The following is a 14,673-nucleotide window of genomic DNA, read 5'->3' as shown; positions in this document are numbered from 1 at the left end:
CCAGGGGCTGTTGGGATCGCAGCTGCGTTCAGGACCGCAGTTGCGTCCCGGATCCGGGCAGCATCACTTGGGTGTACCAAAATGGTGGTCGTCGTGCCTCCGATGCGGCGCAGTGGATGATGGGATTCAGGGACATCCAGACGGAAGTAGATGACAGACAAATTAAGGCAATTATATAAATAGATATTTAGTGATTTAAAAAAAATATTACACTTTTTTTTACATTTTTTTTACTTAGCCCCACTATGGGACTTAGACTCACTCTGATCACAGTTATAAAGTATAACAGTGCAAGAGCATAGCTATGCTTTATAACTGTCCGTGCTGCTCTCACATAAGTTAGTTATATCATGCACTGCACATGATTTAACTAACTTGCTAGAGCCTGGTGACTCAGATGTTGTCATGACGACATCTAGTCACCATGGCAATGATTATGTCCTGCAATGACGTCGCCTGGACATACCCACTACATCCGAGATCGCAAAGCACTTCTTAATCATGATGTAGTGGGTGCATCCAAGGTCGGAAAGTGGTTACGTCATTTCACTTTCCCCCATTTTGTTTCCTTTTGCAGCCCCCTGACTCTTACTATGACCATTTTACAGTCATTTTAAAGCAACAAAGTTTGGGTCTATGAAGTTCGGTGTCAAGTTCGGGTCAATTTCTGATGCCCAAACCAAATTCTGGGCTACAGTTTATCTGAACCCGACGAACCCGAATATCCACAGGTCCACTCATTCCTAATAATCACCGTACCCAGTGCCCTGCCTAGTGCTCTCTTTCCAGAATGGCTGCCACCATGGCATGAGGAGTGCAGTGGTAAGTATAAACCAACTTCCCCTGCTTTGCTTATACCACAGCACAGGGAAGGCATTGTTTAGACTCATCAGTACAATGGAATAATCTGAGCAGAGGAGATAGCAGGAGGCAAACAGAGGACACCTGGTACTTGACCAGGGCCGGACTGACTATCGGGCACTTCTGGCAAATGCCAGAAGGGCTGGTGCCTGTATTGGGCCGCTCAATCCATTCCTGCTTCCAGGGAACTGCACACAAATGCGAGGTCCCCCTCCTGCAATGACGCCACATGGATACAGGCAGCACCAGCAGCTCAGGTGTCGCAGAGTGAGGATGTGTGCTGCGGTCACCCGACCAGAAGAGGGCAGGAGCACCCATTATCCCTTCTGAGGATGGGATGAGATGCTGCACGGCTCTTCTGACTCCCTCCGCAGGCAGCACCGTTCTCAGGCTGCAATTGGCTGCTCTGTGAGCACAGGACCTGTGATGAGGTCACAGGAGGGGAGGAGTCAGGGGTCACATGATCAGGAGCCTCCGTTTGTGTATGCAGGACTCTGCCATGCTGGTTGTCATGATGCAATGCTGGATGCGAGTAAGTTTCTGTGTGGGGTCAGGAGGGTTTACAGGGTGGATGTAGCAGAGCCATGTGTGTACAAGGTTTACGGAGCGGAGCCATGTTTACGAAGTGTATGGAGCGTAGCGGAGTGTGTACGAGGTGAACGTCAGCGGACCCGCGCCTGTACGAGGTGTACGGAGCGGAGCCACGCATGTACGAGGTGTATGGAACGGAGCTGCGCGTGTAACGAGGTGTACGGAGTGGAGCCACGTGTGTACGGGGCGTGCGGAGCCACGCGTGTACGAGGTGTATGGAGCGGAGTCGTGTGTGTACTTGTTGTATGGAGCGGAGACACGTGTGTATGGGGTATGCAAAGCCGTGTGTGTACGGAGCGGAGCCATATGTGTATGGGATGTACGGAGCGGAGCCAAGTGTGTACGAGGCATACAAAGCTGGCTTTTCCCACGGACACAGGAGTACACGGTGGAGCCCCGAGGAGCAAATTAAAACTCGCACATGACATTCCACCGAAAGTGATGTGCTGGAAGCTGACGGGAAATGAGATAATTTCATGAGGAGATTGTGACGGAACTAGGAAAGCTTCAGATCCATCACCATGTTCTCCTCTGACAGCGCAGACAGCAGGATCGCTTTGGAATCGGGGATGCCGGCCATTTGAGCAGATTATGATATGTCCTGCACCGGGAGGCTCAGGTGGGCACTACAATGGGAGCCGGGCTGCTATTGTATATTTATAGAATCTTTATTTATTTATTTCTCTCTGTTTCTTTCTTTCTCTGTTCTTGCTTTCTCATTCTAAGTTCTGTCTTTGCCTCAATTTCTTTCTCTCTCTGTTCTTTTATTCTCTCTCTAATCTTTCTTTTTTCTCTCTCTCTGTTCTTTCTTTCCCCTCTTTCTTTCATTTTCTTTCCTCTCTTTCTTTCTCTCTGTTCTTTCTGTTAGGAGTCAGGTTCCTGCGTCTGCTCTGCAGGAATCCAGACCCTTAAATTCTGTGGTCTCTTGCTCTTTATCTACCGCAGAGGAGATTGCCTTGCAGCAAATCTCTCCAGGGCCTAAGTCCCTCTGTCCTCCTACTGAGCATGCTCATGAGATGGTTTCCCATTGGAGATCGGGAGTCATGTGCTCAGGTCCTGCTCCAGATCTCATTGGTCCATCTTGGAGATCTGGAAGCTTCTGGAAGGTCCCGGCTGCTATAAAAAGCATGCATGGCCGTTCCGCCATGCGCTAGTATAGATTATACTGCTATGTGTGAATGGTGACGGATGTATGATTCTGGTGACTGACTTATTATGAAACCCCTTCCCACTGATATTACGCATGTGGTTAGGGAATTAGTTTGGTAGTCTGCGCCAGTCTGTGGCAAGCCTTAGGCTACTGTGCACACCGCACCTCTGCGCTAGCGCCCGACATAGCACCTGCTTTGCAGCTGTGTCGTCCAGCGGCAGTGTCCTGTGCCGCGCTGCAGTTGCAGCCCTTCTTGGTGTTCGTAGTAGCGACGCCGCACACATGGTAGGTCTAGATGGACGCAGCCCCTCTGTCTTAGTGCCTGCTCCTGTGACCTTATACTGTGTGTGCATTTACCTGAGGCCTGTGACTCTAACAGGCTCAGCCTTTTTGTATGTTTTTGTTGCGGCGCCTCTGTGTGTGAACAGAGCCCGCTCTGCGCACTTTGGGTGAAGTTGAACCCGTGCGCATTATATTGCCATATTGGTCGTCTGCCATTACTCAGCAGTGGTTGTAACACCTACTGCATGGTGGACCCCGAGCGGCGAACGCACTTTATTATTATTTTTATTTAGTGCGTTCCGCTGTTCCTAACACTTTCTTTCTTTCCTTACTTCTTTCTTTCTCTCTCTGTTCTTTCTTTCTTTCCCCTCTTTCTTTCTCACTCTGTTCTTTCTTTCCCGCTCGCTCTCCTTTCTTTCTTTCTCTCTCTCTCTGTTTTCTTTTTTCTCTCTTCCTTAGTACCAGTCAGTGTGCCCACAGTACCAGAAAATGTGCCCATAATGCCAGCCACTGTGCCCTCAGTACCAGTCAGTGTGATCAACAGTGCTAAATGGGTGCGGTTGGGCGTGGACATGGGTGTGACTAGTTGTGAAATGGGTGTGGCTGGGCGTGGCTTAAAATTTGCAGCGCGCTGCAGTCTTTGTCCCTCTTTCCCTTCTTCAACAGTTGGGAGGTATGATAGGGGCGGCTATGACCTGGGGGTCTGTTTGCCCAATGGATAGCAGTTCTGCCAGGAATTCTGTCACCGTGTGTACAAAAGGGGACAGAGCTTTGGGAGGAGTACTGCAACTAAAAGCAATAAATAGGACTGAGCTGAAATACTGGGCACAGCTGTGACTACATGTTATATAGTCGTGTTAATCTCCTCTCACTTCTTGTAACCTACAAGTGTACAAAGATATTATATAGTCACCATGTGACTAGTGGGCCAGTGTAACTTCAAATGCCAGGGCTGAATTTTAGTCCCAGTCCGGCCCTGTACGTGACCATGCATGAGAGATATTAGTTATTTTTAAGTTCTAAGTTGGAGGGTCGCTGTGTGCATAACAAATTGAGATGCTAAAGCAAAAAATTAAAGTAATGTAGTGTAATTCACAGACCACAGTTCTAGACTAGTATTAGAATTTAAATTTACTTATTTATTACAATTTGTAGCCATTTTCTTATATACATACAGTATATGTGTATATATATATATATACTGTATATACTTACATATTATATATATTATATTATACATACATATTATTGTACTTATATTATCACCTTCGTAAAATGTTATCTAAAATTGCAACTTAATACAGAACCATATTACGTGCACGTGCAGTCACAGGCTGCTGACAGTATGTCCCACCCTTATCATGCATGAGCAGCTTTCCTAAGAAAGTAGAACTCAATTTGAAAAGCCTTCTGAAAATCAACATTTGATAAGTAATATTCTTTTTACCTGAAGCCATGCCAGCACAATTTAATTTCTTAGCAAATCAGCAGATCCTGGAGCGAGCAAAAATGGAATAGTTCTGCATACACAGTGTTATTCAGTGGAACTGGTTTGTCTTCTTAGCACTTATTCGTTATGTTCTAGTGTTTCGCTTTTTCTGCTCGCAGGGCTTGTTTGTGTCATGTTACAACTCCTTGTGTAACAAAGTAATCTTGCCCAACCCTATTTCTTGTAAAATATGTCAATTATCTTGTGTCTGCATCTTTTGACTCTGCCCTATGACACCTACAAGATTTCAATACCGTGTCTGCAGCAGTGTCAAGAATTCACGGAGAAGCTAGTTGCACTGCTAAGGAACAAAAAACATTTTTAACACAGTTCTATGATGTTATCATTTTCCTACTACTGAAACAGAACTTAAATGGGCAGCTATTACATGAATCATTTGCATAGTAAAAGCCAAGGTCACTTGTAGAAATTATGTGACCCCAGTGACCCCATAGCAAAGTGTGTAGATAAAAGGGATAGTAATCTGAAATGTAATGCCATCAGGAAAGAGCTAATATATAAAAAGAAAACGTGAGGCATAAAAATCAAATTTATATCAAGATCCTTATTTTTTTTTAGTATGATCAGTCACACAGTACCGACGTTTCGGCCAAGTCGGCCTTTGTCAAGGTATTTATCTAAATGAACATAATAGAATAAAGAAAAGAAAAATTTACACGACCGATCATATATCCCATATCAAAAGAAAAATGAAAAGAAAATAGGAAAGACATAATTCAGACACAAAATTGAATCACAGTGAATCATTCATTAAGGGCCCACATCACTTGAATAAAGAAAAAACTGTAACGGTGGAAACAAAAGAATGAGAAATAAAATTATAAAATTGCCATATTGATGGACGTTCTCAATAAAATGGCAAAAAGGTAGTTGTCAGGTATAAAAGGGAAGTTATAGGTACAGGTAGAAAAGAGAACCAAAGGTAAATAGCATTGTCTAAACTCAATTAAGTATAAGATAAAAGGGGGAAAAAATATATATATACTTGTGTGGCTTAAGTGCATAGAGCATATAGGAAAAAGAAGAGAAGTAATAAATATTGGTAAGTAATGTACGCAGGTTGAACATCTAACATATTAGAAAATGATTATGTTACATTCATGTGGATAAAGAGAGGAATCAGGGACCAGCCGCTTTAGTGGAAGCAAGTGTACACGATATGGGGTCGAGTCTATATATAGGTGGAGGACTAAGGCTGTGTGCACACGGTGCGGTTTCTGCTGCGTTTCCGCAGCGGTTTTGCCGCTGCGGAAACGCAGCAGTTCCGCTGACCAAGTACAGTACAATGAAACCCTATGGGGTTTCAAAAACGCTGTGCTGACGGTGCGGTTTTTTCCGCGCGGTTTTGCTGCGGTTTACAAACCGCAGCATGTCAATTGTTTGTGCGGTTTCCGCAGCGGTTTCATACCTCTACCATAGTAGAGGTGTGAAACCGCAGGGCAAAACCGCAGACCAAAACGCAGGAAAACCGCAGGTCACTTTACCTGCGGTTTTACCTGCGTTTCCGCGCGGAAAAAAACGCAGCGGAATCCGCAACGTGTGCACATAGCCTTAAAGGCTGCGGTGATTATGTTGTTCAGCTGCGGTAACAGGAAGTGGGGCGCTCAGTGAAAAACATACTTAGGGAACGCTACAGTAAATAACTGTGCAATCACAGAAGTGTCGGGCTGCGCTTGCGTATAAGGCCGAAATGACTGGAACTGGAGCATAATCGAGAAAAGCTATTGCGTTTAGTGATCAGTTTAATTGTTTTTTTTTTGTTGATATATCGAGCGATTCTGAAGGCAGCGATACCTAATATGTGTAGGTTTGTTTTTTTTTTTATTATTGTTTTATTTCGATTGGGGCGAAAGGGGGTGATTTGACCTTTTATGCTTTTTTATTTTTTTAATATTTTTAAACACTTTTTTTTACTTTTGGCATGCTTCAATAGCCTCCATAGGAGGCTAGAAGCTGCCATAGCGCAATCACCTCTGCTGCATAGAGGTGATGCTCTGATCACCTCGATGCAGCAGAATTACAGGCTTGCTATGAGTGCCGACCACAGGGTGGTGCTCATAGTAATCTGCCATCAACAACCATAGAGGTCTCGAGGAGACCTCTGGGTGTGATGGCAACGCAGCGATGACCCACGATCACGTGACGGGGGTCGTCGCTGTGCGTATTTCCGGACCGGCATCTACAAGTGCATTTAAATGCCTGCTGTCAGAGTTTGACAGCTGCATTTAACTACTTAATGGGAGTGGGAGGATCGCGATTCCATTCGCGCCTATTGCGGGCACATGTCAGCTGTTAAAAACAGCTGACATGTCGCAGCTTTGAGGTTGGCTCACCGCCGGAGCCCACTTCAAAGCGGGACATACTGCCAGCTGATGTACTATTCCATCAGGTGGCAGTAAGGGGTTAAGAAACAACAGTTTATAGTCTACATTATCACGTCCGAGACACTGCATACATGTGCATCGATGTCAGTAGCAAAAGCAATTGTTCAAAAGTGTCTTGCAGACGACTTTCGTTTATAATCTCTGTCAGACACTTCTCGAATAAGGTTCCAGCAATAGTCAGCCAGCATTGACGTACTCAACTTTCCCTGGTACCTTTTCTGCATCAGTGCAATGTCTTGGTGAAATTTTTCACTGTGTTCATCGCTAACAGCACCAAGATTTGCTGGAAAAAAGTTCAAGTGAGAATGTTGAAAATGCATTTTAAGGCTGGTTTCACATTAGCATTTTTTAGCGCAGCATATCATGCGCGTCCATGCGCATGCACCATGCGCCCCTATGTCTAACATGGCGGGCGCGTGGTCTAGTGTTTGCACGCGTTCGTATGCGTTTTCGTGCGCATGCGTTTTTTTTAGTGTGCGCCTAGGCGCGCCGGATGCAACCTGTTGCATTTTTGGTCAGTCCAACCTGTGTCAAAAAAACACATGTGCACGCTTGCACACGAATGCACCAAAATAATACATTACAGTCTATGGGAACGCAGGCATGTGCATGGATATGCGCATGCCTGCGTTTAAAAATCACATGCGTTTTAAGAGTTAACATGGCTAGAAACTGGTTAAAACGCATGCGCCTAAAAAAAGCAAACGCATGCAAAATGCATGATGCGTTTTTTGCATGCATTTTTATTGCGCACGCAGTGCTGTGCTAAAAAACGCTAATGTGAAAGTAGCCTTAGAGACATATTGCGTTTCATCAACTGATATGCTGTGAATATGCTGTCCACGAGTTGTTCAAAGTTCGGTGCCCTGCTGTTGCCAAGGAAGTTGAAGGTCACATCTTTAAAGCCTCTCCATGCCACTTGTTCAGCACCTTGCAAAAGACCATCAAAGCTACTGTCATTCATTATATCTCTGATCTGTTTGCCAATAAAAATACCTTCTTTAATTTTTGCATCACTTATTCTTGGAAATTTCTGTTGCAAGTAACAAAAGGCTTCCAATTCTTTGTTCACTGCTTTGGCAAAATTCTTCATAAGCTCAAGTTTAATAGTTTAATATGCAAAGGAGGGAGAAATATCTTTGCTGGATCAATGAGAGGATTATGTTTATCAGTCTTCTGTCCAGCAACCAGGTTTTCATGGAGTGGCCAGTCCTTTCTGAAATAGTGCATTTCTCATGCACGACTGTCCCACTCACAAATAAAACAACAATACTTGGTATATCCAAGCTGCAGTCGAAGAAGAAGTGCAACAACTTTTAGATCACCACATATGTTCCAGTTATAATTTCTATAATTAATGTGGGTCAACAGTAACTCCATATTCTCATACGTTTCTTTCATGTGTACGGCATGTCCAATAGGCATAGAAGGATAGATATTTCTGTTTTGTAGTAAAACAGCCTTCAGACTTAAAACTGATGAGTCAATGAACAGTCGCCATTCCTTCGTGTCATGTTCGAATCCAAGAGCACCAATGAACCCCAAGACGTCATTGCAAAAGGTTAAACTGTCGACATGGTTGAAAAATTGATTAAGGTCTTCTTGACGACTGCAAAAAACAGAAACTCTTGTTCCTGGTAATAAGAGATTCCGTACCTGTAGCCTTGATCCCAATAATTCTGCCTGCCTCTTAGACAATTTCAAATCTCTGACCAAGTCACTCAGATCAGTGGATGGCCATGGAACAAGGAGGTGGAATAAGATTCTGCAGGTGAACAACTGGCTACGTCGATGGTGCCGTCAGCAACGATTTGGATTTCTGGATCACGGAGTGAACTACTTATACGATGGACTACTTGCTAGAGATGGGGTGCACCTTACGAAGACTGGAAAGCATGTATTTGGAAGTCGCCTTGCTACACTTGTAAGGAGAGCTTTAAACTAGAACAACATGGGAAGGGAAGCAAAAGACCAGAAAAAGCCATACACCTGACAAATGCTATTGAGAACTCTGCTAATAGAAGTGGAAAGGAAGAACAAAGACGAAAGAATCTAATTAATAAAAATATTGGAGAAAGAGAAACCAATCACAAACTAAAATGTTTCTATACTAATGCACAAAGCATGGGCAACAAACAAGGAGAATTGGAACTACTAACACAGGAAAAGAAATATGATGTCATTGGAATCACTGAAACTTGGTGGGACGATACACATGATTGGAATACAAGACTAGAAGGATACAACTTATTTGCAAGAAACAGACTTGATAAACGAGGAGGAGGTGTTGCATTGTATGTTAGAAACGCGTATATCTGCACAGAGATTGAAGCTTCAGAGACTGGGAGTTCTGTGGAAACTGTTTGGGTAAGAATACAAGGACAGAACAATGGAAAGGACACCATTGTAGGCATTTACTACAGGCCGCCTGTGCAAGCTGAAGATATGGATGAACTCTTTATGCATCAAATGGCCAAGTTCTCCAAAAAATATGACATAGTTGTCATGGGAGATTTCAACTATCCAGACATTTGTTGGGAATCTCTCTCAGGCAAAACTAACAGGTCAAGGAAATTCTTATCCTCTCTTGCTGACAACTTTATCTTCCAAAAGGTAGGGGAGAAAACAAGGGGAACTGCTACCTTGGATCTAATCCTTATAAACAGGGAGGAAATGGTTGAGGAGGTAAAAGTGGCTGGAACCCTAGGAGGTAGCGACCATGCTATTTTAGAATTTTGGATAACTAGAGGCGGAAGACCTGTGAAGACTCAGACGTCAAGGTTAGATTTCAGAAAGGCAGATTTTAAGGGATTCAGAAAGATAATTGGAGGGATCCAATGGCTGGATATCCTTAAAGACAAAAATGTCCAGGAAGGATGGGAAATCTTGAAAAATGAAATTCTCAAAGCACAGTTGTTAACAATTCCAAAAAGAGGGAAGAATAGGAAGCATTTAAGGAAACCAGGATGGGTGAACACAGAACTTAAGCACATGCTAAAAAGGAAGAAAAAAAGTTTATAAAATGGAAAGAGGGAGGCATATCTAAAGAAGAATATAATGCTGTCTGCAGAATCTGCAGGGCACAAATCAGATTATCTAAAGCTGAAAATGAATTGAGGCTTGCAAGAGATGTCAAAAGCAATAATAAAGGATTTTGGGGATATGTCAAAAGTAAAAGAAAAGTCAAAGATGCTATAGGATTTTTACAGGATGAAAATGATGAAATGGTAAGACAGGATGTTGAGAAGGCTGAACTTTTAAATTCCTATTTTGCATCTGTTTTCTCTCAGAAAGGAAATGTAACACCAACTGTTATTCACTGTCCTATTAAGGGAATAGAAGAATCCAGGATATCTATAAACAAAAAGATAGTGAGGAAACACTTAGCTAACCTAAATGAATTCAAGTCTCCAGGTCCAGATGAATTACACCCCAGAGTACTGAAGGAGATAGCAGAAGAAATTTCTGAACCACTCTCCATAATCTTTGAAAATTCTTGGAGAACAGGAGAAGTGCCAGAAGACTGGAGAAGAGCAAATGTTGTTCCTATCTTCAAAAAGGGGAAGAAGGTGGACCCAGGCAACTATAAGCCGGTGAGTCAATACCTGGATAAGAATGAAGTGATCAAACAGAGTCAGCATGGGTTTGTAACTAATAAGTCATGTCAGACTAACTTAATTTCCTTCTATGACGGTATCACTGATTGGGTGGATCAAGGAAATGCTGTAGATATAGTATATCTTGACTTCAGCAAAGCATTTGACAAAGTCTCTCATACAATCCTTATTGAAAAAATGACTAAGTATGGAATGGACAAGGCAACTGTTAGGTGGATTCATAGCTGGCTTAGTGATCGGACCCAAAGAGTGGTCGTAAATGGCTGCACATCCAGTTGGAAGAATGTCTCAAGTGGGGTACCACAGGGCTCTGTCCTGGGCCCTGTATTGTTCAACATCTTTATCAATGATTTAGATGAAGGAATTGAGGGTAAACTGATTAAATTTGCTGATGACACAAAGCTAGGAGGGATAGCTAATACTAGAGAAGAGAGAGAGAGGATTCAAAAAGATTTAAATAAACTGAAGAAGTGGGCAGTAACTAACAGAATGGTTTTTAACAGGGAGAAATGCAAAGTACTACATCTGGGCAATAAAAATGAAAAAAGCATATATAGAATGGGAGGAATAGGGCTAAGTGACAGCACATGTGAAAAAAACTTGGGTATACTAATAGATCACAGACTGAATATGAGTCAACAGTGTGATGCAGCAGCAAAAAAGGCAAATGCAGTTCTAGGATGTATTAACAGAAGCATACAGTCTAGATCACGTGAAGTCATTATTTCCCTCTACTCCTCTTTGGTCAGACCTCATCTGGAATATTGTGTCCAGTTTTGGGCACCACATTTTAAAAAAGACATCAACAAACTGGAGCAAGTTCAGAAAAGAGCGACCAGAATGGTGACCGGTCTGCAAACCCTGTCTTATGAGGAAAGGTTGCAGGATTTGGGAATGTTTAGTTTGCAAAAGAGAAGACTGAGAGGAGACTTAATTGCTGTCTACAAATATCTAAAGGGCTGTCACATTGTAGAAGGATCAACTTTATTCTCATTTGCACAAGGAAAGACTAGAAGCAATGGGATGAAACTGAATGGGAGGAGACACAGATTAGATATAAGAAAAAACTTTTTGACAGTTAGAGTGATCAATGAGTGGAACAGGCTGCCACGAGAAGTGGTGAGTTCTCCTTCAATGGAAGTCTTCAAACAGAGGCTGGACAGACATCTGACTGGGATGATTTAGCGAATCCTGCTTTGAGCAGGGGGTTGGACCAGATGGCCCAGGAGGTCCCTTCCAACTCTACGATTCTATGATTCTATGATTCTATGATTCTATGATCAGCATGACTGAACAGATATGGATTAGATGTAGAAGGCTCAAAGTCTAGTTCTGCAACAGTTTCATTTTCCACTCACGTTGTTAATTGTCCGAGGGGCAATACCTTTCTTACCAGTATTATTTATCAGAGTAAGTAGGGACAGATGACATACCTCCCAACTTTTAAAGACAGTGTGAGGAACATGTATTGTGGCATGAACAAATAAATAATGCCCCAACTAAAGCCACTTACTAGAGTTGAGCGAAACGGGTCGAAAAAATTCAAAAGTCGCCGACTTTTGGCAAAGTCGGGTTTCGTTTCAACCCGACCCTAGGATGAGGTCGGCCACGAGGTCGGCGACTTACGCGCCAAAGTCGCGTTTCAAAAGTTTGTTTTGCGCTCCTTTTCAGCCAATCAGGATCCACGGACACTGTGGGAAACGTGATGACCTAGGCACGGGTCACCACCATCTTTCAGAAGGGCATGCAAGTGATTGGCTTGCTTTGGTGGGCGTCACAGGGGGTATAAAAGGGCGTGCACGCCGACCGCCATCTTACTTCTGCCGATCTTAGTATAGGGAGAGGTTGCTGCTGATTCTGTAGGGAGAGCGTTAGGCAGGGAAGAAGACAAAAAAACTGCTTCTGCTGCTAGCGATTTGGCCTGCACAACACACAAGTCACTGTGTGTGCAGTGCAAGGGGAGGCTATATTGTGGTGTATCAGTGGTGTTGGTTGTTGGGCTGCCTTTTAAGGCTTCCTGACACGCTGGCATTGCTGTTTACCCACTGCTCCGCAAACTGCTTTTTTAAAAGCAATCCAATCTCCCTTATCCTCTAGTCACTTTTGTCACAGCTGTGCCATCGAGCCTGTCACATAGCGCTCAGATATCAGTGGGCCTCACACAATCCACAAGTGTCCAGTGTCCAAAAGTGTGCGCAGAGATTCAAAATCTCCATTATCCTCTCGTCACTTTGGTCACAGGCAGCTGTGCCATCGAGCGTGTCACATAGCGCTCAGATATCAGTGGGCCTCACACAATCCACAAGTGTCCAGTGTCCAAAAGTGTGCGCAGAGATTCAAAATCTCCATTATCCTCTCGTCACTTTGGTCACAGCTGTGCCATCGAGCCTGTCACATAGTGCTCAGATATCAGTGGGCCTCACACAATCCACAAGTGTCCAGTGTCCAAAAGTGTGCGCAAAGATTCAAAATCTCCATTATCCTCTCGTCACTTTGGTCACAGGCAGCTGTGCCATCGAGCCTGTCACATAGCGCTCAGATATCAGTGGGCCTCACACAATCCACAAGTGTCCAGTGTCCAAAAGTGTGCGCAGAGATTCAAAATCTCCATTATCCTCTCGTCACTTTGGTCACAGGCAGCTGTGCCATCGAGCGTGTCACATAGCGCTCAGATATCAGTGGGCCTCACACAATCCACAAGTGTCCAGTGTCCAAAAGTGTGCGCAGAGATTCAAAATCTCCATTATCCTCTCGTCACTTTGGTCACAGCTGTGCCATCGAGCCTGTCACATAGCGCTCAGATATCAGTGGGCCTCACATAATCCACAAGTGTCCAGTGTCCAAAAGTGTGCGCAGAGATTCAAAATCTCCATTATCCTCTCGTCACTTTTGTCACAGGCAGCTGTGCCATCGAGCCTGTCACATAGCGCTCAGATATCAGTGGGCCTCACACAATCCAAAAGTGTCCACTGTCCACAAATGTGTGCAGAAATTCTAAATCTCCCCTGTCCTATAGACACCTTGTACCTTGTTTTACATTACTATATAGTTTGTTGGATTTTGTCTACATTTCTACCAAAAATGAGGAAGGCTGGTGGAAGAGGCCGTGGAATTGGGCGGGGGTTGGCAGCTGGTAATGATGGTGTTGGTGGTGGATCTGATGGTAGTGGCAAGAGCAAAATAGGACCGAATGCAGGAGGTGCTGACCCTGCGTCATCGTCTGGCTACATAAGGCCTCGAACGCTTAGTTTTCTAGGAGTTGGCAAACCGCTTTTAAAGGCAGAGCATCAGGAAAAAGTTTTGTCTTACATTGCTGACTCAGCCTCCAGCTCTATCGCCTCCTCTTCTTCAGTTGTAAAAAGTAAAAGCACTGAGTCGTCATTGGAGGCTCATGTTCATGAACCACACCTTTCCTTGTGTCCTTCACCCCAACCAAGATTGAAGGATGACGCAGGCCATACTACTGATTACTCCATGGAGCTGTTTTCACATACCATGCCTGGATTATCAAGTGAAATGGTGAATTACCCAGGCCAAGATGAATCTGACATGGAGTGCACTGATGCACAGCCGCTGATGGATGATTCTGCTGGTACATTCACTCAGAGCACTACATTGTCCTCGCAGTGTACAGAGCCAGATTTTGACCCTGATGAGACTCAGGTGCCCCTTCCCGCACACTATACCACCATACACTGTGGCACATGACATAGAAGAGGAGGTGATGGATGACCCAGTTGTTGACCCAGATTGGCATCCATTGGGGGAAGAGGGTGCTGCTTCCAATAGCTCAGATGAGGAGCATCCACAGCAGACATCGACATTGCAACAGCTGTTATCTGGCAGGCCCGGAGCACTCCAAAGACAGGTTCCAAACATCAAAAGAGTTGCTGGACAGCTTGTCCAGAGGGTCAAAAGATCACAGCGTGCTAGGCCGCAAAATGTCTGCCAAAGTAGGAAGAGTGCAGTGTGGCACTTTTTTGAACAAAATCCTCATGATCAGGCCAAGGTCATCTGTAAGAAGTGCGCAAAGACCTTTAGCCGAGGGAAAAATCTGAAACATTTGAATACCAGTTGCATGCTTAGACATTTAACCAGCATGCACTTGCAAGCGTGGACACAACACCAAACCTCAAGTGCCACATGTGCAACTGATCACAACGAAGGTAGTCAGCAACGCTACATTGTTTCCCCCACTGTAAGCCCACCGGTTAGCACAGCAGCAAATGTTGAGGTGTCGTTGCAAGACCACAGCAGTCAGGGAATCCCACTGTTATA

The 14,673-nt window shown here is 44.1% G+C and overlaps 1 protein-coding gene across 1 annotated transcript in view; it reads right to left on the bottom strand.

The window, feature by feature from the left end:
• Positions 1-4,508, bottom strand: part of LOC141048292 (cytochrome P450 1A1-like) — a 99,385-nt gene extending 94,877 nt beyond the window's left edge. Inside the window, exon 1 of the mRNA XM_073543744.1 lies at positions 4,332-4,508. Coding sequence (XP_073399845.1) covers positions 4,332-4,341 — 10 coding nt within the window. The 5' untranslated portion in view covers positions 4,342-4,508. The remainder of the gene's footprint in view (positions 1-4,331) is intronic.
• Positions 4,509-14,673: the final 10,165 nt, after the last annotated feature.

This window comes from Dendrobates tinctorius, unplaced genomic scaffold, assembly GCF_039654945.1.
Source record: "Dendrobates tinctorius isolate UK_male_01 unplaced genomic scaffold, ASM3965494v1 ptg000134l, whole genome shotgun sequence".
NCBI lineage: Eukaryota > Metazoa > Chordata > Amphibia > Anura > Dendrobatidae > Dendrobates > Dendrobates tinctorius.
This window is presented reverse-complemented; position numbering and strand designations above follow the sequence as displayed.